Raw genomic sequence first — 23,095 nt, 5'->3', positions numbered from 1 at the left:
AACAAAGCTGCCCTACTTAACTAATTGCCTCCTCTGGGTTGAGTGTTAATTAAACAATTTGTTGCTGCTTATTTCACAAGGTGTGGGGCGCCCTCTCTCTAGCCCAGGAAAACAGTTCAATGTGGAGCAGAGACGTGCTCAGTGTGGGCCCTCTGCCTTCACATCCGAACAGGTTGTGAGGAGAGCTCTTCCGTTTTCATTTTGGCCCTAGTTGGTTCACCCAAAGTCAATCTCAATTCCACCTTCAGACTCTTGACTTCAAACTTACCTTTGCACTCTTGCCAACCCCTCCTTTTGCACCTGCTCACCAGGACTGGCCAGCTTCCAAGCACTGCTGAGGTTGGTCCCCACCAGCTGGTCTCACCTGTCGCCCAATCTAACTCTTTGGCACCTGTCTGTGCTCAGTTACAGGTGCCTGAAATCCAGTCTGGGTGCAAGCGAAGGCTGTGGGCCTTATCTCACTTTGCCATACAAACTATAGTTTGAGTGGCTGACTGCTTTGCTGTGTCCATGAGATGCTGTCACAGGTGGCCAGCTCTCCCATTTAATCCACAGATCAACCTAGAAGGTCAGCTCTTGGAGGGCAAGGACTGGTCAGGTTCTGGGAAGGGTTGGTACTGAAACATCTCTTGTTGACACACAGGGTTTTATGGATCAAGGCATCATTTCTGGGTCAACACCCCAGCCTCTCAGTGTAGCTCCCCCTGCTGGGCAGGTGAGGGGAAGCACAGCTTCTGCTCCTGAGTAGCTCCTCCCTAGATCCTCACAAAGCCCACCCATGGACTCAGCAGATGGCAGCTGCTCTGGATACTAATGCAAGGACACTAATGTTCCCTCTCTGCAAGGACACTAATGTTCCCTCTCTGTCTTTAGCAGCCCAGAAGGAAGTGGACGGACCCTGGAGACTTAGCACCTGGGCAGATGTGAGCCACATGCATGGCCTGGAGAGAGGGGGAGCAGAGGATGTGTGCGGAGAGCTGGAGGAGGAGGCGATGAGAGAGCGTCATCTCCAAGAGCTCCCATTTCTATTCCTGCTCAGCCCGAGGCCTGTTTGCTCAGCTTTTCTCAGATTCCTGGGAGACCCTCCAAGCCCTAGAAAAGCCCCGTGTTCCTGGAGCCCATCTTTGTAAAACCAAGAGTCTTAGCAAGAACACTCACTACAAACAGAGCTCCTCCACTCTACCTTCTTACATTTCAGGGTCCACGCAAGATTTTGACTGGAAGTGGGAACTGAAAGGATTTAGCTGCTACTAAAACAGAGTTTGAAAACCAGGCTCCCCCTGGTTTTACTGAGGAGGACACCGAGGCATGGAAAAGGTCAGCAGGGCTGGTTTTATGGGAACTCAGGAGGAGGGGTGTGGGAACCTCTAGAGCAGCGGTTCTCAACCTGTGGGTTGCGACCCCTTTGGGGGTCAAATGACCCTTTCAAAGGGGTCGCCTAAGACCATCAGAAAACACATATATAATTACATATTGTTTTGTGATTAATCACTATGCTTTAATTATTTTCAATTTGTAACAATGAAATTGGAGGTCACCACAACATGAGGAACTGTATTAAAGGGTCGCGGCATTAGGAAGGTTGAGAACCACTGCTCTAGAGAGAGCCACCTGGACCCTCCCTCCACCAGCCTCTGCCATAACCGCAGGTGTGGGCCCCACGGGCAGGCCCCAGGATGAGTCTTGCCATTTTCCTCTTCTCCCAGCCCTTTGCTCACAGCCCCCAGAGACCTGTGCACACCTAGAGGCACAGCCACCTCCTTTCCCCAGCTGGCCTGCTCCTCACCTCCCTCCTCTGCTCAGACCCCAGAGCCAGGCATCCACCACAGGGACCTGGGCTGGGCAGAGGCACGTGGAGCCCAAAGTCTTACTGACATTTGTTTCCATTGGTAGGACTCATTTTCCTTTCTTTCCATAAACACTTCTGATTCCCTCAATCCAAGCCCAATTCCCCTCTACCTGGCTCCGCTATTCGTCAATGCACCCTTCCCTGCGGGGCAGACTGTGACGGGCACACCCAGTGCTTCACTTTGCTTCCATCTGAGGTTCACACCAGGAGACCAAAGGGCACATTTTAGCTCTTCAGGGAGAAAGGCGGCACCTGTGACTGTGGATTAGCACTCACTTCCCGTGGACTGGGACCTGCTCCTGCACAGCCACATGGTTCATCTACAATCCCTTCCTAAGGACTGGATTGGTCCTTGGCCATGGCAGTCAGGGAGTAAGGGGCAGGCACAAGGGCAGGTGCCTCATTTGGAAACAGGAGCAGCATTTAGGAAGCATAAATCAAGGGTGAGGCTTTTAAAGGGGAAACTGCCCAGATAGCACTCACTTCCCACCCTGAAGTCTAGTGTGTGTATAAAATGCCCAAGCATCTCCGGGGTTCACGCTCACTCTGCGTCTGATACCCGCCTCAATGCCATAGCTGCACAGTCCCCCACAGCAGGCAAGGAACACACCTTATTAGTCTCATTAGCCTCTGCATCCCCAGCAGCTAGTGCAGGGACATGTGATTAAGAAGAATTCAAAAAAATGATAAATGAATGAATGAATGGGTAGAGCTCCACAGAGTTGTGGCTTAGCCATTCCTCCAGAATCCTAGTAACCGGACCTTTCCCCCGACAGGCCCCCCAAGCCTGCACCTTACCTCCCATGAGGAAGAGAAGCCCGGCCACATACTGCATAAGGCCTCGGTCCCAGCAGCAGCCTAGCACGCCGATGATCCAGCCGAAGAGGATGATGGCCACCGCCATGCCCATGAAGCCGGCTGTCATCCTACGCAGGTCTGTGGGTAAGCAGGAGGGCAGGGGTTAGCATCAGAGCCTGGAACTCAGCGTCAGGGTGCACCCGAGCCCAGGCAGGGGGGAGCGGTGGGGCACTGCGTGGGGGAAGGAAGGAACCTGCCTTTTCAGACAGGTTTGCATATAAACCCGTTTGTAGAGGCCAGAGCCCCGATGGTGACTGCATCGTGGGTACATAGGTGCAGGGAGAAACCATCATCATAACAGTTGTCACTTGCATGCTTCCTCTGCACCAGGCACAGTGCTGTGCGTCCAGCATCTCTAACAACCTTCTGAGCCAGGTACTGTGTTATCCCTGTTGGAAGATGGAGCAACTTGCTTCACGCCATAGACCTAGTGAGCGTTACATCAGAGCATCCAACCCAGATTGGCAAGGCTCCCAGGTCCTAACCTCAGCATCATTCACCTCGCAGCTGGGCGGGGTCAGGTTGCACCTGCCAAGAGCTCCCTCCCTCCCCTCTGGGATTTGCTGGTTCTGCCAGGAGGTCCTGTGTAAGGAGGATGCTGCCTGCAGCTGCTATTTCCTTCCCTCCAAGTTGGCTCCCAGGCCTCAGCTTTCTTGCATGTGGGGCTGCAGGCTGGAGAGTCACACCTCCTTCTCTGAGACTGAGCCCAGAGCAGACCCTCTCAGCCCCACACCCAGGTCAGTCCAGCTTCTGAACCAGGCCCTTCCCCGCTCCATGCCCGACAAAGCCCGGCATGGGTGCAGGAAAGAGGAGGGCTGTCTGGGAAGGAGGTATTTTTAGTGGCAGGAAGAGGGCAGAGCTGCTGCCCACCTTACTGAGCTTAACTCAGCCTCTCCATCAGCTTAACTTCCTCCTGGCTCCTCCCTGCCCGCAAATGCATACCCCACCCCACCTGTCTCGTCCCTGAAATCTAACCCTCTAATACCTTCTCCTGGGTGACACCCACCCATTTGTCATGGACTCCTTCCACCCAGCCCCAGCACCTCCGCCTGCAGCTCCATGTCCTCCTGTGTTGTCCATCCACCTATATCTGGGTCTATCCACTAGCCCCCATCCTTCCGATGAGGCTCCAAGCAGGAGTGAAGCCATTGCCAGGGCCTCTGCCCCTGAGGACATTGCCAGAGAAGGCTAGAGGACCCCTGGGCATTGCCTTCCCCCAGAGGAAGAGAGGGAGGGTGAGGAGGCAGGGCAGGGAGCCTGATGGGAAACTACATCACTCCCATCCCCGGGAAACAATGCCCCCCACGTTTCCGTGGGGAACACCTTGGGATCCGCATACCTCACGAGGGCATCGCATCCCCTCTGTTCCCCTCTCATTCCAGCCACCCCATTGGGAGCCATGGCAGATCCTGGGACTCGGGCTTGAGACCTTCCATTCCTCTGCCCCCAGGAGAGGGATTTGGTCCATGTCCTTATGCTGACACTGAAGATCAGCCCTGGAGGAAACTGGTTGGGAAGTGGGGAGGGAGTTAGGAGACAGCAGCTGAGCTTGTCCCGTGAGGAGGGGCCTGGATAGGGAGCAGGACAGACCCGGGCACTGTCACAGAGGTACAAGTCCACCAGGGAGCTGGCTCCTGCTCTACCGAGGTCCTCCCCGCTGACCCAGGAGGCCTGCCCGGCCAGGTATAATACTCATCATAGTCGTTTATGGGAACTGCCAAGGATGCTTGATTTTCATGCCCATGGGAATCAGGCGTCAAATGTGTTCATGTCACCAAATGTGTCTGAGGAAACTTGGTGTTGAGCGCCATTGGATCACAGTGCTCAAACATGTGTGTGCCATGCTTCCTGAGCAGGCTCCCTGCTCCGGGCTCAGCCAGCCACCACCAGCATGGAATTGGGAAAGAGCATGCCTGCCAGCCGGGCCAGCACCACCCCTTATTCAGCTGCCCACAGTCCCCCTCGCCCTCCAGCTCCCCACAACGCTTTCTCCACTGCCACCAGGATCAGTCCTTTCTTCCTTGGCCACCACCACAGACTGGAGTGAACCAGGCCCCAGCTCCCTCCACGGTCCCCTCTACATGCGCGTCCATTTGGACTCATACTGGAGACGATATACTCTTTGCTCCAGATGCTTCGTCCACTCTCCACTGTCCTCAGGGGCAACGGGCTGTGGGAATGGGAAGAGAGGCTGTGTATTTTTGCTGGAAAGGAGGTTCATATCCCTTTCAATAGGTTGGGAAACTTCTCTCTTCTGCTCCTTTGGAACAGGGGTTGCCTTCGTGCGTGGAGGTTTCTAGGAGAAATCTTGGCCCCTTCAGCAGCACCAGAGTGGACGACCCTGCTGAAGCCAGAGAGCCCCTCCCTGCTGCACTCGGCCTTGCTCACGGGATGGCCTGACTGCTCCCTGCTCTGCAGACCATGGGAGCAAAGGTACCGCCTGGGGGATGGGGGGTAAGTGGATAAAGTGTCACTTAAGGTGTTTCCACCAGGACCAGGGACCGGGAAATGGGCTGGACAGGAAAAGGGAAATGCCAGTCAGAGAGAGAGGGAAGGTTCTTATTAGTGGAGGGGAAAGTAAGGTGTGTGTTACTTAGAAGAAAAAGAGGAGAGAGCAGGAAGGGGAATGGTGAGGATGATTCCTCTTTCAAAAGTTCCAAGACCATTGTGGTCATCCGTGTCCCTGGCCGGGGAGGGCTGTGGCCTCTCACATGGATAAGTGCACTTTGCTGTTCCCCAAAGGGCTATGTCAACAGAAGCTGAGGGTCCTGCTAAATTGTTGGTTGAGAAGGAAGGATGAAAACCAGAGATCAGGCCTGAGTATTTTCACTGACCCGGGAGGATCGTCACCATCGCCCCGTGAGCCTGATTTTGCCAGAACTGTTTATTTTATCCCTAAAGCCTATGTGGTAACTCAGAGTAGCTGCAGCAACAACCTGGAAAGTAGGTAAGACTATTCCTCTCTTACAGAGAAGAAAAGCAAGAGCCAGAGAAGTTACATAATGGACTATCTCAAGCCAGTGAAGTAAAAGGAGAGTGAGCTGTGTGGGAAAATGAAATTCACAATGTAACTAATGAGCTACTGGGTTATCATGACAGTGAACAAATGTATCCAGCATCTCTTCCTCCCAAGGTAAGAGATTTTTTAAAAAGATAGAAATGTATAAGGATGGAAAAAAAATAGGAAAGGAGAGGATGACAACCACACAAAAGCTGATGGATAGCCCTGGCCCGGTGTTGCTCAGTGGTTAGAGCATCAGCCCGTGCACTGAAGGGTCCCGGGCTCAATTCCCAGTCAAGGGCATATACCTGGGTTGCAGGTTCGAGCCCTGGTCCCATTCAGGGTGCCTGCAGGAGGCAACCAATCGATGTCTCTCTCTTTCTCTCTCTCTCCTTCCCTCTCTCTCTCCTTCCCTCCTTCCCTCTCCCTCTCTCTACCTCCATCTCTACCTCTATCTCTCTATCTCTATCTCTATATCCCCCTCCCTCCCTTCCACTCTCCCTGAGAAATCAATGGAAAGAATATCCTCAGGTGAGGATTAACAAACAAACAATAAAAAGGCGGGGGGGGGGGGGGGGGGGGGGGAGCTGATGGACAGTGTGACTGACTTAGCAGACTCAGAGCCAAACCTAAAGCCTGCAGCCTGGGAAGCTGCAAACCAACCTGCCCCATGCCCAGAAGGCTCATGAACTGGCCCCAGCAGTTGCCTTTGGATCAAGTAAACAAGGGGAGGGACACAAAAGAGGGATTTGGAGGAAGTTGTCTGAGATGAAACTCGATCCCTAGACCTCCCTTCTCACTCCCCTACCTTGACAGTGGAGTTCCAGTACTTAGGACTGGGGGGGAAGGGAGGGTCCACCAAGCAGGCTGGCTGGCCAGCACAGCTGAGAGCCACAGCACAGAGGGCGATCACGTGGCTGTGCACATAGAGAACACTGATGCTTACTCTTGAGACCCCAGCCCTCTCTACTCGGCTCCCAGGAGCTCACGGCCCGGCCTTTGCCCTCCAGCCTGGAGGCTGGGAGAGGCCTCTGTAGTGATGAGCAGTGCAAGAGGAAAGGCCTACCCCACTGCCACTGGGGATGCCTCAGAAGAAACCCCTGGGCCACTCTCCAAGGAAGCCCACCCATCCACTCAGTGCTTCGAGGCAGCTCTTTAGCACCCCAACCAGACAAGCCAGCATCACTGAGAAAAGCCTGAAACCTGGGAGGAAGACCTCGAGGAGATACTCTGAGAAGGAACAATCATTTAAGTCTTATTACTATTCCCAGAGAGACAGGAGAAGAAATGTAGTTTACTTCCATTAAATAAGAACAGGATACTATTGAAAAGAACTATCTAGAGAACAAAAATAACACCTTAAAATATCAGAATCAAAATCGCTGAAGCTTATATTGTAAAATCATTTCTAATTTATGGGTTAACAGTCCCATCCTGCTCCAAAAAAAGATGAAAGGAGGCTTGCAAACCACACACAGTGTAACAGGATAAATGTGATTACTGAGGAAATGAAGGGAAGAGAAAAGAAGTAAATAAAAGTCCACGAGGTCCCTAGAAAGGTGAGTAGACTGGCCATATTTGAATTTAAAGGCATTAGTCATTATTCTCATTGCCTTAAAATCTCTAATGTTTTTGTTTGTACTTGGGTAAATCCCAGGGGCTACTCTGCCTATGGAATGTCCCATATGCACATGGCCCCGTTCCTGCCCACCTAGGTCACCTACCTGTCAATGTTATCTTATTAGAAGTAAAAACTGCCTTTTCTATTCTTTGTGACACCTCACTGGGCCCACAACAGTACTCTGCACCCAGGAACTTACATCACTTAGAGGTGTGTGTGTTTTTTTCCTGTCTCTTCCTGTCTTTTTAGAGAAAAATAAAGAAAAGAAAGACCTAACACACCTGTGGGAAGCCTTGGAAGAATATTTGCATGGTCAGCCTAAGAATAATCCCCTTGGGGGAAAAACACACAACAGAATAAAGAGGCCAATTCCACGGGCTAAGACTGAGATAAAGAAAAATCTTTTCATGAATTGTGTTGGGTTGGACTCCATTATCTACATTCCATGACCCTACCGTTGAAATGCTAATTTTTCAACACAGAAAGGTGCATTCTAAACTTTTTAGCAAAAGAATATAGTTCAGCACAGTGGAAAGAAGGGGGTTGATAATGAGGGAGGGTGGAGGAGGAGGAGAGGCGGGAGAACCATTAAATAGAAGCAGAAAAAGCACTTCTCCCACATGGAAAAATTTTGATTTTGAAGTTTACACTCCTATTAACATTTAAATTGAAAGGTATTGCTTGCAACTGTACATGGGAAACCAGGATACATGCATTTAAATAAATGCCACTTAGAAAAGAAAAATATGCTCTGAATAGCTTTCTATTTGCTCTTTCGAGACCTTGCACACAAAAATGATGACTGGAATTTCAAAACACACACGCGGTGAGGGAAAGTGTGGGTTAGACCTCATTGTGATGGTGAAGACTGACGATAGGACACTGTCTCAACGGCCCCAGCGTCAAGAGTGTGGCGTGACCAGTAAGGCCATGCTGGCCACACGGGGCACCTCTGGGTGCGCCTCATTCCCAGGAAGCTCTCCTTCTGCAGGATGCGAGCACATTGCCTTTGGAAGGGTGTCAGCTGCTCTGGGATCTAGACATTCATTCTCGAATTAGTCAGTCCCTGGGGGTGACCTTCTGCACAGCAATCATATCTGAAGGAAGTGGGAGTTTGGACTCAACAGATGGGGATGGAAGCACTGATTCATGGAGCCAGGCTGTCCTTGTTCAAATCCATGCCTGTGTGAACTTGGGCAAGTTAGATCAGTTCCCATACTTGTAAGTGGAGGTTATGACAGCACTTACTTCAAAGTGGATTTTCTATTCAGAGGATTAAATAAGTTAATATGTGTAAACTGCTTAAAACAGTATCTGACACAAAGCTTGAGCTATGTAAGTATAAATAGAAATGGAAGTCACTTGAATTGGCTCTCTATTTTTCATGTAACACATTCTTTGCATTTGCTGTACATGAGCACATAGGAGCTGAGTAACATGTTGGGGTTAGCTCATAATTAAGGCTTTGGTGCCCAGAGGGAACAGGCTTCTGGAATCTGTTTGTGTGTCTCTCAGGTATCTGCAGAGGCCAAGGTGAAGGCTCTGTTTTTCTATTTATTAACACTGAGATGCATTCACCCTGAAGTATGGATGCGTCTTATTCTCCGAGGACCAAAATAGCTGGAGGCTACAGCAGCTAATGGCAGAGGTGCCAGTGGCCATAGAGACCATTTGAACCCTGGGCTCTTACAGTGAGCATTACACTGCTCTGGAAGGAAGAGACATGGGCAAGACTGCAAATCTGTTGGGAAGGTTTCCATGATCTAGTTAATTAAAATTAAAACAGAAGTAGCTAACAGGAAGTTCTGCCTGTAGTTTTCTTCTAGAGCAGCGGTTCTCAACCTGTGGGTTGCGACCCCTTTGGGGGTCGAACGACCCTTTCACAGGGGTCGCCTAAGACCATCCTGCATATCAGATATTTACATTACGTTTCATAACAGTAGCAACATTACAGTTATGAAGTAGCAACGAAAATAATTTTATGGTTGGGTCACAACATGAGGAACTGTATTTAAAGGGCCAGAAGGTTGAGAACCACTGCTCTAGAGTGTGAGTTGGTTCGGTATTGTACTGCAGTTATATTTAAGGAAGTATTTTTATGTGAAAACAAATCATTCTTATGTTTCAATGAGAAAGTGCCTGACTTGGGGATTTGATCCCCAAAAGGTCCATCTTTGTCCAAGCCCCAGTAACTCATTGTAACAGACTGCATTTCCCTGAAAGATGTGGCACTTCCCCGCTCCTTCCTTGATTGCGCTGTGCTCCTGCCAACATGGCTACCTACTAGTACATGCTCCACCTGATAGGCTTCTCTGCATCCTTAAAGATTTCCCTGACAAGTAAATGTCGGGGAGCCTTCCAGGTACATCAGCACACATGTAGCAATCGGTCGATATCACTCCTCCAGCACATTCCACAGGTCTTACTGCAATTATTTATGTCTCCCTCCCTCCCTCCAGTAAATGTGAGCTTGTTCAGGCCTGTTGTCATGCCTGTTTTACTTTATTTCCATGTCATTGACATGAGCAGGTGTTGGCTAAATGAGCTCACTATCCCACGCTGTAACAATTACTGAAACTACATGTACCGTGGAATAGCGCACGCTGAGGATGTATCTACCCAATTCGACCCACTTCTGCGACCCAAATGTCATAGTGGCTTGAAGACAATTTCCTTCGCCTTAAATTAAATAATTTTTAAAAGCCAGTATGAATTATTGGTTAGAAATCCAACACAGTTTTTGTCATATAGGAGCATTAAAGTAGGTCCAGATTCCAGATCACACCAGGCCATGCAATTTAGGGGCTCCCTACCCTTAAGTTTAATAAACACAAAGGAGACCCCACAGATGAGGAACCCACAGATATTTCTGCACCACCCTTCAAGTCAGGAAGAAATCACAGGTGAAGGTAGTTGCGGTGAAAATTAAAAAAAACACACACGATTTCTAGGCCAGAAGATGTGCTAGAAGCTTCCTCCTCCTCAATGCTACTCCAGATCAGAGAGCTGCCATAAATAGGCATATTGTGTGATGCTGTTATATACACATCACATCCATTGTCAAGACAATGGAAGGCAAATTGCAAACTTTCTACTCTCCTGATGAAAGCTAGGTCAGCAGCTAAAGCAAGAGCCTGGAGACAAGAAAGGAGAAGCGGGGGGAGCCCCAGAACTGAGAGGCAGAGTGCCCCCCCCCAAAAAAAATCACAAGAACGACTCCCTTGTCCCTGCAGCCACACTGCTAAGGCAGCAGTGGAAATCACAGAGGAAAAAGATGAAAAGGAAACTGTGGCTCAGCCAACCAGATGCACCTGAGTAGACCCAGCTTGGCTCTGGGTCTCGCTCGGTCCTGGGGGTCTTCCTACTATGAGGGATGAGCTAGACCAGTACCACCTCCTATTCCATCCCAGAGAAGCTCCATATCTTCTCCTCTATATCATGTGTCACTGAAGCTGCTCTGAGTACAGAGTCTAGAAATCAAGATGGCTTGGCAAGAGTGCGCCCCCACAGAGTTCCCATAAAGCAATCAGAAGATGGGAGCTTTAAAACACATGGGCACCTTAGAGGGTGCTATGCTTTCCAGAAAGAAAATGCTACAGGTACCTGAGAAGTGGTTGATAGCAAAGAATTTGAAAAGCCTGGAGAAGGGAAATGAGCATTTATTGTACATTTACTACATGCAGGCATTGGATTGGGCAATTGATGTAGAACATGTCCATTGACCTTCCAAATGGCTCTATAAGGTAGATGCTTTTTTTTTTCTCATTGTGTAGACTTAGAAATTGAGACAAGGGAATTTCAGCTGATCAAGGTCACTCAGCCAGTGAGAGGCGGGTCTGGGAAAGGGGTTGATCTGCCCATGCCCTTTGCATTCCTCTGTCCCTTTCAGATTCTATGCCACTTCAAACCCCAGAAGAGAATTTAACATTAAACAAAATGTAATTGAATATTATTTGTATCAAAATTATTCTTTTGAAGAATGTCAATGACCATGGAAAAATTTATAATAAAAAATGAAATGAAAAATAATGCACAAGCCTGTCGATTCCTCTGAGCCCTGCACTGCAGGTGTGTGTAGGTGCACCCATGCAAGCCCACACACCACATGGGAAAGCAAAGGAGAAGTACACCAAGTGCTGACAGGGAGCCTTTCTGGGCAAAGGAACATTTGGAAGCAAAGAAGTACTCACTGTAACCAGCTAAGTTCTCTGAGAACTTAGGGTGTGGGAGGGAAAGGCAGTAGAATTGACAGGAATTGGTGACTGAATGTAAGAGAGAAGGGAGAGAGATAAGTCATTGATGATCCAAGATTTCTGGCTTGGAAGATCAGAAAATGGTGATTAACCAAGACAGAACAAAAGAAGAGGCATAGAGTATTGCTTCTCTGTTTGGATTTATTTTTATTTCTTTTTTTTTGGGGGGGGGGAAGGGGTGGAAGGACAAGAGGGACAGGTCTTGTAGAAGAAGAGAGGACGTTAAGTTCAGTTTAATTGCCTAAGAGACATATAGTTGGAGATGTACATGATGGCCCTGGCTGAGTGGGTCTAATGCATGGAAAGGAGATTAGTGTTTGAGATATTGATATAAGACTCATGTCATTAAAACTATAGGATTGAATGCCTACTCTCCCAGGGTAGGTGTATAAAAGTGAGGAGAAAAGGCGGCTAAGGACAAAGTTTGAACACCAGTATTTAAGGGTTGAGAAGAGGGAAAAAAGAAGAAGGAAAATATAAAAGTGAGGAGAAAAGGCGGCTAAGGACAAAGTTTAAGGGTTGAGAAGAGGGAAAAAAGAAGGAAAATGGATGGTCAAAAAGGGCAGGGCAAAATCCAGCCTAAGGGACATCATGGGAGTGAAACAAAACAAGGGTTTCAATGATGGCCAATGCTGCTGAGATGAATAAGACATAATGTCATAAAACATTCAGCAGAGACTTGCTGAGCACCAGTTGTGTGCCAGGCATTGTGCTAGTGCAGGGAACATGGCAGTTCATAAAACTGGCCTGGTCTCTCCCCACACTGAGTCTTACTAGATATACAACCAAGAGGTCCCTCGTGACCTTGAAAAGACAGTTAGTGGAAGTCAATCTCATTGAGTTAGTAGGAATGAACTGGAGGTAAGAGGTAAAATTCACTTTAAACACTATTTCAAGTAGAAGACTGATTGTAAAGAAGAGGAAGGAAGTGGGGTTATGGGGTAAAACACAGAGGGCTAGAGGGACTTTTCTAGTTAGTAGGAATGAACTGGAGGTAAGAGGTAAAATTCACTTTAAACACTATGCTTTCAAGTAGACTGATTGTAAAGAAGAGGAAGGAAGTGGGGTTATGGGGTAAAACAATGAGGGCTAGAGGGACTTTTCTTCTTTTTTAAGCATTTAAAACTGGAGTCTTTTTCTATGCAGAAAAGAATTAGCAGAGAAGATGAACCTGAAGATACCAGAGATAACACCCTTTCACATACTCTGAATTTCATCCAACCCAAAAGGTCAGATCCACACACAAACTCAGGGAAGTCCCGGATTCCACTTGACAAATGCCCTTTCTGAAACCTCTTGAGTACTCCTACCCAGAATCTCCCCTTTCTGTAGGAAGTGCCCCTCAAACATACTTATAGGCCAGACCAGTCAGTGCATTCATTCATTCATTCACTGACTCATTCATTTGCTTATCATTTGCAGATCTCCATTTCTCATCCAGGTTATTTTTCTACAAATCTGTGTAAGACACCAACCCTTCCCTAAAGAAGGTCTAAGGTCCATAAAACCTTGGACTGTCTGCCATGTGTAGTGCGGTCATTCCATCACTTAGAGAACCAAGGTGGTGTTATTTCTCCTTTGTGTCTCTCACAGCATCTAATACATAGTAGGGGCTCTAAATATCCATAGAATGAAGGGATGATTACTCCATTCAGAAGGTACAGAACTCAGTAGGAGCCACAGTGCCTCTCCCAGAAGATCAGTTAGCAAGGGAGACAGGAGCTGACGTTTCTTCTTCACCTATGTGCCAGGCACTGCTGACAGTGCACAGCTCACTTAGAGCCAGTTGATGAGAAAGCCTTTTCTATTTGTTTTCTTGTAAAGTGATGCCTAATGCTTTACTTTTATGTTTTCAAATGTTTTCCACTTTGCATGGTTTGTTTTCTATGCTTGAAGAGTCTCAGATGACTGGGAACATTGTTCATGCTTCATGTGTAGTCAGTCACTTTTGAATTTTGCCAGTGTCTGGCTGTGTTAAGTAAATGCTCATTATGCACTTTGTGTCAGGTTCTGTAAGAGACAAGCATCCCCACCCCTTTGGCCCCGTGTGTGTCCCTCTCTCCCTTTGCCCTCAATGTTGTCTTTGTTCCATGGCAGCCTATGGAAGTTTGTTCCAGCAAGGTTCCCATTACTGAGGTCAGGGTCAACAGCAGATGTGTGGAAACTCAGAACAAAATGGGAAACATTGGGCAAAAACTTTTTTTTCCTAATTTATAAACATTTATTTCTTGTAGCTTCTTGAAAAAGCATGGCAAATACATGTCCGTATCACTTAATTTTACACAACAAGAACTAAAAAGAACATAAAGCAAAGATTTGAGTATCATTTCGATTTCCTTCTCTTTCTCTATTGATCCCAACTTTCTTAAAGCTCATTTCCTTTACATTTCCAGGGACATGGCTATAGCAATGCCATTTTGTCTTTTTCCAGATGACAACGTAAGATGGATGGTTTCACATTTTGTTTTCCAAAAAAGACAAACTCTTAATGCAAAAGCTCCTTAAAGCATTACATGAATGACCAATATCATTCATAAACTTAGAGATTTTGAAGCTAATTAAACCTATACTAAAAAACAAAAACAGAAAAAATATTTGAGTAATACGGATTTCAACAAATAAAATAATACATTTTCAAGTTACACATGTAAAAGAGGAACACAGGCATATATAGTGTGTTTCTTTAAGCCTCATCGCAGACCTAAATTCTATGAACATGAACCGCCTCTTCAAACAATGCATGAGGAAATTATCCCTGACTTCCCTAAGTGTGGCAGGAGCTGCGAGGCTTGGCCATAGAACGGGCAGTGGCCAGGGAAGTCGAGACAGCCCTCGCTTAAATTCTGGCTTGGACTCTTTTTCATCTTGCAATGCATCTTCATACTGAGATGGGAAACAACTTGGGTCAATCCCATGAACCTTGGCCATGAATTCTAGGACTTGCATCTTGGTGGTTTCAGCATGGGCTCTTGGGCCCCACAGAAATTCAAATTGTGCAGGATCACTGTTAGGCACCTGCTGGTACTTCAGGTATTCTTCCTTCACAAAATACTTTGTGATGAGCTTCCTGGGCTCTCCAAAGATGTGATACTTCCTCCCAGAATATACCCCTGTCACCTTCAGAACATCCCAGATGTCCTCTTCAGTGGCACGGTTGCCCTTCATAAAGATCACAGCCAGGATAAGAATCAGGATGCCAGTCTTAGGCACACCGACTTCACCAGGCTGCATCCCATCATAGGTGAGGCCCAGTTTGATGAAGATGGCATAGCAGTGGTTGGTGGGATCCACTTCCTTCACATCAAAGCCAAAGATTATCTCCGTGCGTTCAGATGCTCTCAGGAACATCTCAGTGAAGTAGTCTTCAGACTTTTTGCTGACAATCTTCAACATATCTTCTTTGGTTATTATCTCTGTCATTTGATACGTGAGCAGGAGGAAATTCACCAATGAAGCCACATTTTCATCTACAGCATGTATGGCAGTGATGGCGAACCTATGACATGCGTGTCAGAGGTGACACGCGAACTCATTTTTTTGGTTGATTTTTCTTTGTTAAATGGCATTTAAATATATAAAATAAATATCAAAAATATAAGTCTTTGTTTTACTATGGTTTCAAATATCAAAAAATTTCTATATGTGACACGGCACCGGAGTTAAGTTAGGGTTTTTCAAAATGCTGACATGCCGAGCTCAAAAGGTTCGCCATCACTGGTCTATGGGCACATTCTTGGATCTGGATCTGCCTCTAAGGTGCTATCCTCCTCCTCTTCGCTACTGGAGCCCTCACCATATTTGCCTGATGAGGAGACTGTTGTGACAACTGAGGAGGAGCAGGAACTCTGAGCACTCTCAGAGGTACTGGGGATACCAGCATCAGGAGCCTCCTTCAGATTGCCAGGCATTTCAGGATGGGAGGAGAGACAGGCCTCCTCCAGAGCCTTGGACTCCTGTGCAACCTCCAGGCCCTGGGTCTCACTGTGGGTCTGAAGGAGTTGATCAGGTGAGCATTGTGGATTCTTCTGAGGAAAAGCCATGAGGACACTTGTGGGTGGTGGTAATCAGGAGTGTGAACAGGAAGACAATGGGGAATCACTCCCTGGTCTTTGCCAACTACAGCCTCCTTCCCTCTTTCCATCTAAGAAAGCCCTGCCTCGGCAAAAACTTTTTTGTTGTTGTTCTCCCAAAGAACTGGTATGTTTGATATACCTTCAAGTTGGGGGGGCGGGGAGGAAAATAGAGCATGGATTTTTTTTAAAAGGATGATGGATAAAATATTGAAGGCAAGAAATTTAGATGTGGATACCCAGTCTTTTCTACTCCTCAAATGACTTCTCAAGGCATAGGAGCCACGTTGTTTATCTGACACCAGCTCATCCGGCCTCACACTTGCTGTGCCCTCCCACCCCACCCCATAGGACAATTCTCATTCTTGGGGTTCATTCCTGCCTTCTGGGGACACTGTCCTTGTCACTGGAAAAAGGAAAGAGTCAGAGCTTTCGGTGCTTGTAGGGTTTAAATGCAGGAGTCGGAGGAACACTCCTGCACCCTGGGTTGGACCGCAGGGGTCTGTGCATAGAATGGACTCTACTGGCAGCGTCATCTACATGTTCTTGATGAGGTTAAAAGGAGGAACATGCTGTTCTGCTTGCGCAGAAGGCTCAGCACCAGAGGACACAGGGCAAGGAGACTCAACATTTTAGAATCGGAAGACTTTGAAACCTGGCTCCCTCTGGCTCTGGGAGCTTAGGACCCCCCAAAGAACTTAAAGCGAACATTCTCTATTGAAAGGTGAAATTTTTAATTTATTTAAAATTTATAATATTAAATTGTGCTTTGGTTGCATTGAAATATAATTGCAACCTACTTCAATCAGAGCTAACTTTCCACTAATCTGATGTCTATTAACACTACATCAGCAGTGCAGACCTTGGTCCACATTTCTCATGGCTTTCTGAACATGTCAACAAGGTTTAGGCCTCTAACTCTGAACCTCCAAAACCCAATTCCTCATCTTCACTCTCTAAGTGCCCCTCTCTTGATGCCAACAGCATCACCATCATCACGACCATCTGTCCCCCGAACTTCAGTGGCATTTGGAGTCGCCCTCCTTCCATGCCCCTTCATGTCTGACCAGCTGCCAAGTTCACCGCATCTCACCTCCATGATAATGAATGCATGTATCCCCTCCTCCATCCCCACTGCCTCTGCCTGGCCTTGGCCTGCCTAACCTCACCCTGAGGCTAGGTCATCAATGAGCCTGAGCCTTGGTATTAGGGTTAACACCTGCTTTGTAACTTCTGGCCACATGACCTGCAGCAAACCTCAATTTCCCCATCTCTCAGGAGAGGTGATAAAATGAGAGGATTCAAAAGGAGCCCAGTTAGCTCAATTCTGGTCCTACTTGCTGACCCACCCTCGGAGTCCTTCCTTCAGAATTTCCCTGCTCCAACCCATGTCATGCTCTGCGGCCAGAGGAACTCTTCCAAAGCAAGACTCATTCTCTAACCTCTGTGCTCAACACCTTGAATGGCTCCCAGCTGTCCCTGAGGCAAGGCCCCAGGGAAAGCCTAGTTTGGGGCCCTTCACATCTGACCCTCATTACCAGTGCCATCTCTCTTCTCTCTTTCAAGTGCTCTGTGCTGCAGCCACCTGAGTGGCTTTCCCTCTCCCGAGCATGCTCTCCACTCTTCTGGTCTCTGCCTTAAGCTGAAGCTGGACAGAGGCACCTGCTCCGTCTCTGTGTGTCCAATTCTTCTTCATCAGCTGAGACCCACTCCTCACCCCCAGCAAGTCTTCCTAATGCTCAGGCATAAGACTCACTCGCCTTCTTGTGACACGCACATGACCAATTTAACTTGATTTGTGGCAAAACAAATAATAACCATTCACATAATTTACCTAACTTTTAACTCTCTGCAGGGATCATTCAATTGTCAAAGTTGAATGAAGTTTATGTTAAGTAGATGTCATTACTAAGTATAGAAACATACATTTCTAGTAGATTAGTGTATTTGTGAGTGTGTGGGGATAGTGATAAAAAGTAGGCAATAGCTTTCTATATTGAAATTATGATATTTCTATACAGTAAATTAGCTTGAGAAATAAGTCACTTTCAAAACTCTCTAGTGAAGTATTAATTTCCAGATGTTATAAGCTGACCAAACATATTCTTCTACATAAGAAGTGTATTGCAGACATTAAAACCCCACTGTGAAAACTGAAAACAACCAAAGCTATTCCAATAATTGGGAAATAGTTAAATAAATTATGATAGACTCACATTATGGGCTATGATGCAGCCACAAAATGTTTTTGAAGAAATTAAATAATGATGAAAACAGCAAAATTGAAAATTGTATATTTTGTGTGCTCCCAGATATGCAATAATAATTATTATAAACACTAATGATAACAATAAGCAAGAAAAAAAGACCCAAAGAAAACATACCAAAAGGTTAATTGTGGGGAAAGAGGATTATGGGTGATTTTTGTATTCTTCTTTGTCTTCTTCTGTGGCTTCCAAATTCTCAACAATAAGCACGTGTTGCTTTTATAATCAAAGAGAAAAATATTCAAAGCATGATTTAAAAGCAATGCCATTCAGCTCAGATGAGGCGAACAGGGATAGAGGAAGTTCAAGCAGCTCTTTCCAGCATCCTCTACCTAGAAGTTGCCCATCTGTGGAGGCGCTTGGCTTCCAGAGCCCAATCACAATGCAGGCTTCCTCACCGACAGCCTTCTAACCAGGTATTCGAGCAGTTGCACGCTGAATGCCTCACTGCCTTTACTTCTAGGCAAGATGACCTGAGAATGCCGGGGAACAGGACTCAGGTCTTGCAAAAGAACAGAGTGGTTTTTCTTTTCCCTGTCTTATCTCTGTCTCTGACTGACAATGCATACTGGTAAAGGTCTTTATTTTATGGATTTCAGTTTTTAAATTCTTACTATGTCATTTCAGCACTAGGCAATATTTCAAGAGGCCTCTTTTCTAGAATCAGAACATAAGAAGCATCAGAGTGACTCAAAAACGATTACATGTGATTGGGGCAGGAAAAATGCTGTGATGCAAAATTGAGTTCCTATAGGCAAGCAGAAATAAGAAATGCACACATGGCCTGAAGACTGCTTCTGTTATAAATTCTCGAATGTCAGACAGGACGGGCAGCAGAAAATTGTTTTGAACTTGGCACCATGCTTGGCACATACAAAGTGCTCCGGAAATATTCTTGACTGACCAAGTGACAGTTTTTGAACATGAATGATCACAATGACATGGGAGCAGAATGCTATCATCTGTGTTCTTGGTGACATTATGAAGCTGAGCATCCTTCCAAAGGTCTAAAGAAGAGCAACAGTCTGCCAATCACAGTGATGCTTTTTAATTAAAAATTTTGAACCTTGAAAACCAGAAGAGCCAGGAGTCGGACTGCCTGGGTTTCAGCACTAGCTTGTCAGCCATGTGGCTTCAGTCATCTCTAAGCCTCAGTTTTCTCATCTGTAAAATGGAGTTAATAACAGTGCCTCCGTCAGAATGTAAGGGTTAGAGGGATCACAAATGACACATATTAGCTGCCCCTTGAAGGTGAACTATTATTGGGGGAACTGGACTCCAATGTTGGCAAAGCAATTTCTTTCCATTTCCTCTCCAAATCTGTCTAAATACTCTTTGGCAAATGGCTTAGATAAAATAAAACCCAACATTTTCCAGACTCTAAATGCATAAGCTAAGTGAACATTTTCTTTTGTCAATAAACAGCATGAATTTTTTTGTCAACCCACTCATGCCGCTGCAAATCTCTTGGGGATATGATTCTAAAGCAAAAATATAGGTATAAGAGATGATCCGGCTGCATCTGCCCTTGCCTTGATGCTAAAGCCCAGGCACATTTACAGCAGGTTGTGGACAATTTATATTTGAATGAGGTTGATACAGAGCATCAAACCTTGGTCAGATTTCACACTTAGTCCCTGCAGGCCCCCCCTCTCCCCGCCGCCACCCTCATCCTTCGGGTCTGACACTGTGCCTCATTTCCTTATAATGAAAGCATTGATTCAGCACCTGCCACGTGCTGGATACAGCCCTGTTCAAAGATTTTGCATTCATTAACTCATTTAATCATTACAGCAACCTTATGCTTTGAGGACAACTCAGAGGGACACCCTGCCCAGTAGGGTCACTTCTCACTGAAAAAAGTTTACCCATTCGGGTCCTCTGTGGGGATATGGGAATGTGAGGGACATAGAGGAAGGGCAGGTAATTCAAGCTCAACCTGGCATCCAAATAACACTGCATCACTGTTCCCATAAAGTCCAGGCTAAGCCCTGGGACCCACACTGTGTAGCCAAGGACACACTGCCCTCCATATTTCATTCCCTCAAGTCTTTGCAGCAAAAGCTCATCACCAAATACAACCTGGGCCTGCCTCCTCCTGGAGGCCTGAAAGAGACTCACCAGTAAAACCCACACGAGCCAAGAGGTGCTAGATTCCTTAAGTTCAGTGGCTGGCCGAGCTATTTGTAAGAAGAATGTAGACCATCTTAAATTCAGTTCAATTAGTGAGTTTGCATTGATTGTTTCATTCAGTGTTGAGCACTGTGCCTCCCACTTAAGCTCCATGAATGTGCTAAGTGAATGGGTGACTTGTCTGGGTTCTACTTTTAAACTGAATACATCAACCATGATCTTTTGTGAACAACCCAAGTTACACACGATACATTTTTTATTATCCAAAGGTAAGAGAATGACTTTGAATCAATAAATGGGGCTTTCAAAAAATTAATTTTTGTATTTTTGCTTCCCCCAAATGTTCATTTTGTGCTTTAAAATGTTTTCATGGTAATTCCTCCCGTGCGGTGGTTCCTCCAATATTTATACATAACATAAAATTCACCATTTTAACCATTTTTTCTTGTACAGTTCAGTGAAATTAAGTAGATTCACACTGTTGTGCAACCATCACCACTATCCATCTGCAGAACATCTTCATCTTCCCAACTGAAACTCTGCACCCATTAAACACTAAGTCCTCTTTCTCCCTTCCCACCAGTCCCTGGCAACCACCTCCTACTCTGTCTCTATGACCTTGACAACTATAGGAAACTCATATACATTAGTGCCCCCTTATCCAAGACCCTCAGTGGATGCCTGCAACCACAGATAGTACCAAACCCTAAATATAGTATATTTTTTTCCTGTACATATATACCTATGATAAAGTTTAATTTATAAATTAAGCACAGGAAGAGATTACCAACAATAACTAACAATAAAATAAAACACATAACAAAAGACTATTAAAAATTATGTGAATGTCTTTGGGGCCATTATTAAGTAAAATAAGGGTTATTTGAACACACCCATTGCAATATCGCGAAAGTCCATGTGATAATCTAGGTAGCTTCTAAGTGACTGACGGGGGGTGGGGGGTGAGGTGGGGGATACATCATGGGGACATTGGACAAAGGGATGATTCATGTCCTGGGCAAGATGGAGTGGATGGTGAGAGATTTCATCATGCTACTCAGAACGGCATGCAATTTAAAACATATGAATTGGTATTTTTTCTGGAATTACCATTTAAATGTTTCAGACCACAGTTGACCACGGGTAACAGAAACTACAGAAAGTGAAGCCGTGGATAAGGGGGGACTACCGTATGTAGAATCATACAGTATTTGTCCTTTTGTGTCTGGCTTATCTTACTTAGCATATTTCCATCCATGTGGAAGCCTGTGTCAGGATATCATGCCTTTTTTAAAAATTATGGTAAAATATATCTACCATACAATTTACCATCTCCACCATTTTTATGGGTCCAGTTTAGTTGCCATTGTGGTGCATTTTTAATATGCTAGTCTTACTAGTAGTAATGGCGACAAGAGAGTGCATGGGATAGCCCACCTAACTTTCCAGAGCCAGTGTCAGGAAAGACATCGGGAGGTCTGGAGTAGGACCTGTCCCTGCCGAGGACTTTACAAGTCGCCTCACCTCTTGACCCTGCTATTCTCTGGTAACTGGTCCCACGCCAGAGTGTGTGGGAAGATTATTACAACCCATTACCAACCTTGGTTTTTTGCAAAAGAAAATGCCCAAGGACACAGACTCCAGGGAAGTAGTGAGAGCAAGACCCCAAGGAGCTGGAGACCTGACCTGGGGAGGCATCTGTCAAGGGGGTTTCACTGGGCGGCATCTGTCGCATCTGCATTAGCGAAGCAGCGTTACCAGGGGCTGTCAGCTGTGGCGCAGAGAGAGGCTCATTACACAGACCCAGGCACCACGCTAAAGACCACGAGGCATGCCAAGTCAAAGCAAAGCGCCCGGAATAGAACTGTGTGTCCCCTCCACATCAGGGAGAGAACAGGGAATTTTCCAGAATGCAGGCGATGGGGAAACTGGGATGAGAAGGCAGCAGCAGTCAGGATGCCCAAGACAAGTGAGTGGAGGAGGCGCCTGGACCATGTCCTTCCAGCTGCTGGGCCCAGGATGGAGCAAGGACAAAGGGGTGACCCTGAGGCATCGTGTCCCCAGGGCTCAGAAGAGGAGAGAGGACACAACTCAAACCCCAAGTGAGAAAGGGTGAGTGTGAAAGGAGTTGAGCGCTTCAATCCCACATTGTGTTAATTATCAAAACAGAGATTTGCCAATGAAGGCCCAGCAGGGGCGATCATCTGCCCGTGGAGAGGCCCTGCTTTCCTGATGGAATCTCAGGGGCATGAGCCATGAAATTACTTCTAAAAAAAATAAAGACAAAGACTGTCAAAGAGGACAAGCACTTACATTTGTGCACTGGAGAGACTCTTTGTTCTCTTTCTTGAAGCAAACAGGCTAATTACAGAGACCCCAGGTGACACAGAAACATCCAACCTTATCATTTCTCTTAGGGAAGCAGAAAATGCTAACTAAAATAAACTGATAAAATACCAAACCTGTGCAGAGCATGTACAAAGCACATGAGGCATTTTACTTACACTAACCCATGTGATCCTCACAACAACCCATTATCATCCTCATTTCACAGCAGCACAGAGAGGGTAAGTAACTTGAACAAGATCACACAGCAAAATGGAATAAAAAAAACATTCCATCTTCTTTCCTGAGATAATAGCTATTATACGACTTTTTTAAAAAAAATGGCCTAAAATGGAGTTGCAGAGGGTCCCACATAAAACGCAGCTGAGAAGGATTAGCCTCCTCTCTTCCCACCAGACATCTGCAGTGGCCTTGACCCACATCTCTCACAGGCTCTTTGGCATCGCTCGTGTCAGTGATATGTGCTGGCCGATTCCAGCTTGGGAGTCTCTACATCGGACTCCAATGCACATCTCATCTTGTCACCATCCCATAGTGTAAATTCCTTCAGTGGCTCCTGCTGCCTTTAGATTGAAATCCCAGCTATTCCATGTGCTCTCTGTGACCTGGCTCCGGTTGCACTCTCCAGCCTCTCACTAACCCCACCCCATCTTTGCCCACAAATGCATCTTTCATGCTACTCATTCTATTCAATGGG

The 23,095-nt window shown here is 46.4% G+C and overlaps 1 protein-coding gene and 1 pseudogene across 1 annotated transcript in view; both read right to left on the bottom strand.

Annotated features, from left to right (window-relative positions):
• TMEM178B (transmembrane protein 178B) overlaps positions 1 to 23,095 on the bottom strand; it is a 355,696-nt gene that overhangs the window by 34,266 nt on the left and 298,335 nt on the right. Inside the window, exon 3 of the mRNA XM_005875016.2 lies at positions 2,648 to 2,785. Within this exon, the coding sequence (XP_005875078.1) occupies positions 2,648 to 2,785 (138 nt within the window). The remainder of the gene's footprint in view (positions 1 to 2,647; positions 2,786 to 23,095) is intronic.
• On the bottom strand, positions 10,451 to 15,622 carry LOC106727608 (annotated as a pseudogene).

This window comes from Myotis brandtii, unplaced genomic scaffold (assembly GCF_000412655.1).
Source record: "Myotis brandtii unplaced genomic scaffold, ASM41265v1 scaffold455, whole genome shotgun sequence".
Taxonomy (NCBI): domain Eukaryota; kingdom Metazoa; phylum Chordata; class Mammalia; order Chiroptera; family Vespertilionidae; genus Myotis; species Myotis brandtii.
The sequence above is the reverse complement of the archived record's forward strand: the minus strand, read 5'-3'. Positions and strand labels throughout refer to the sequence as shown.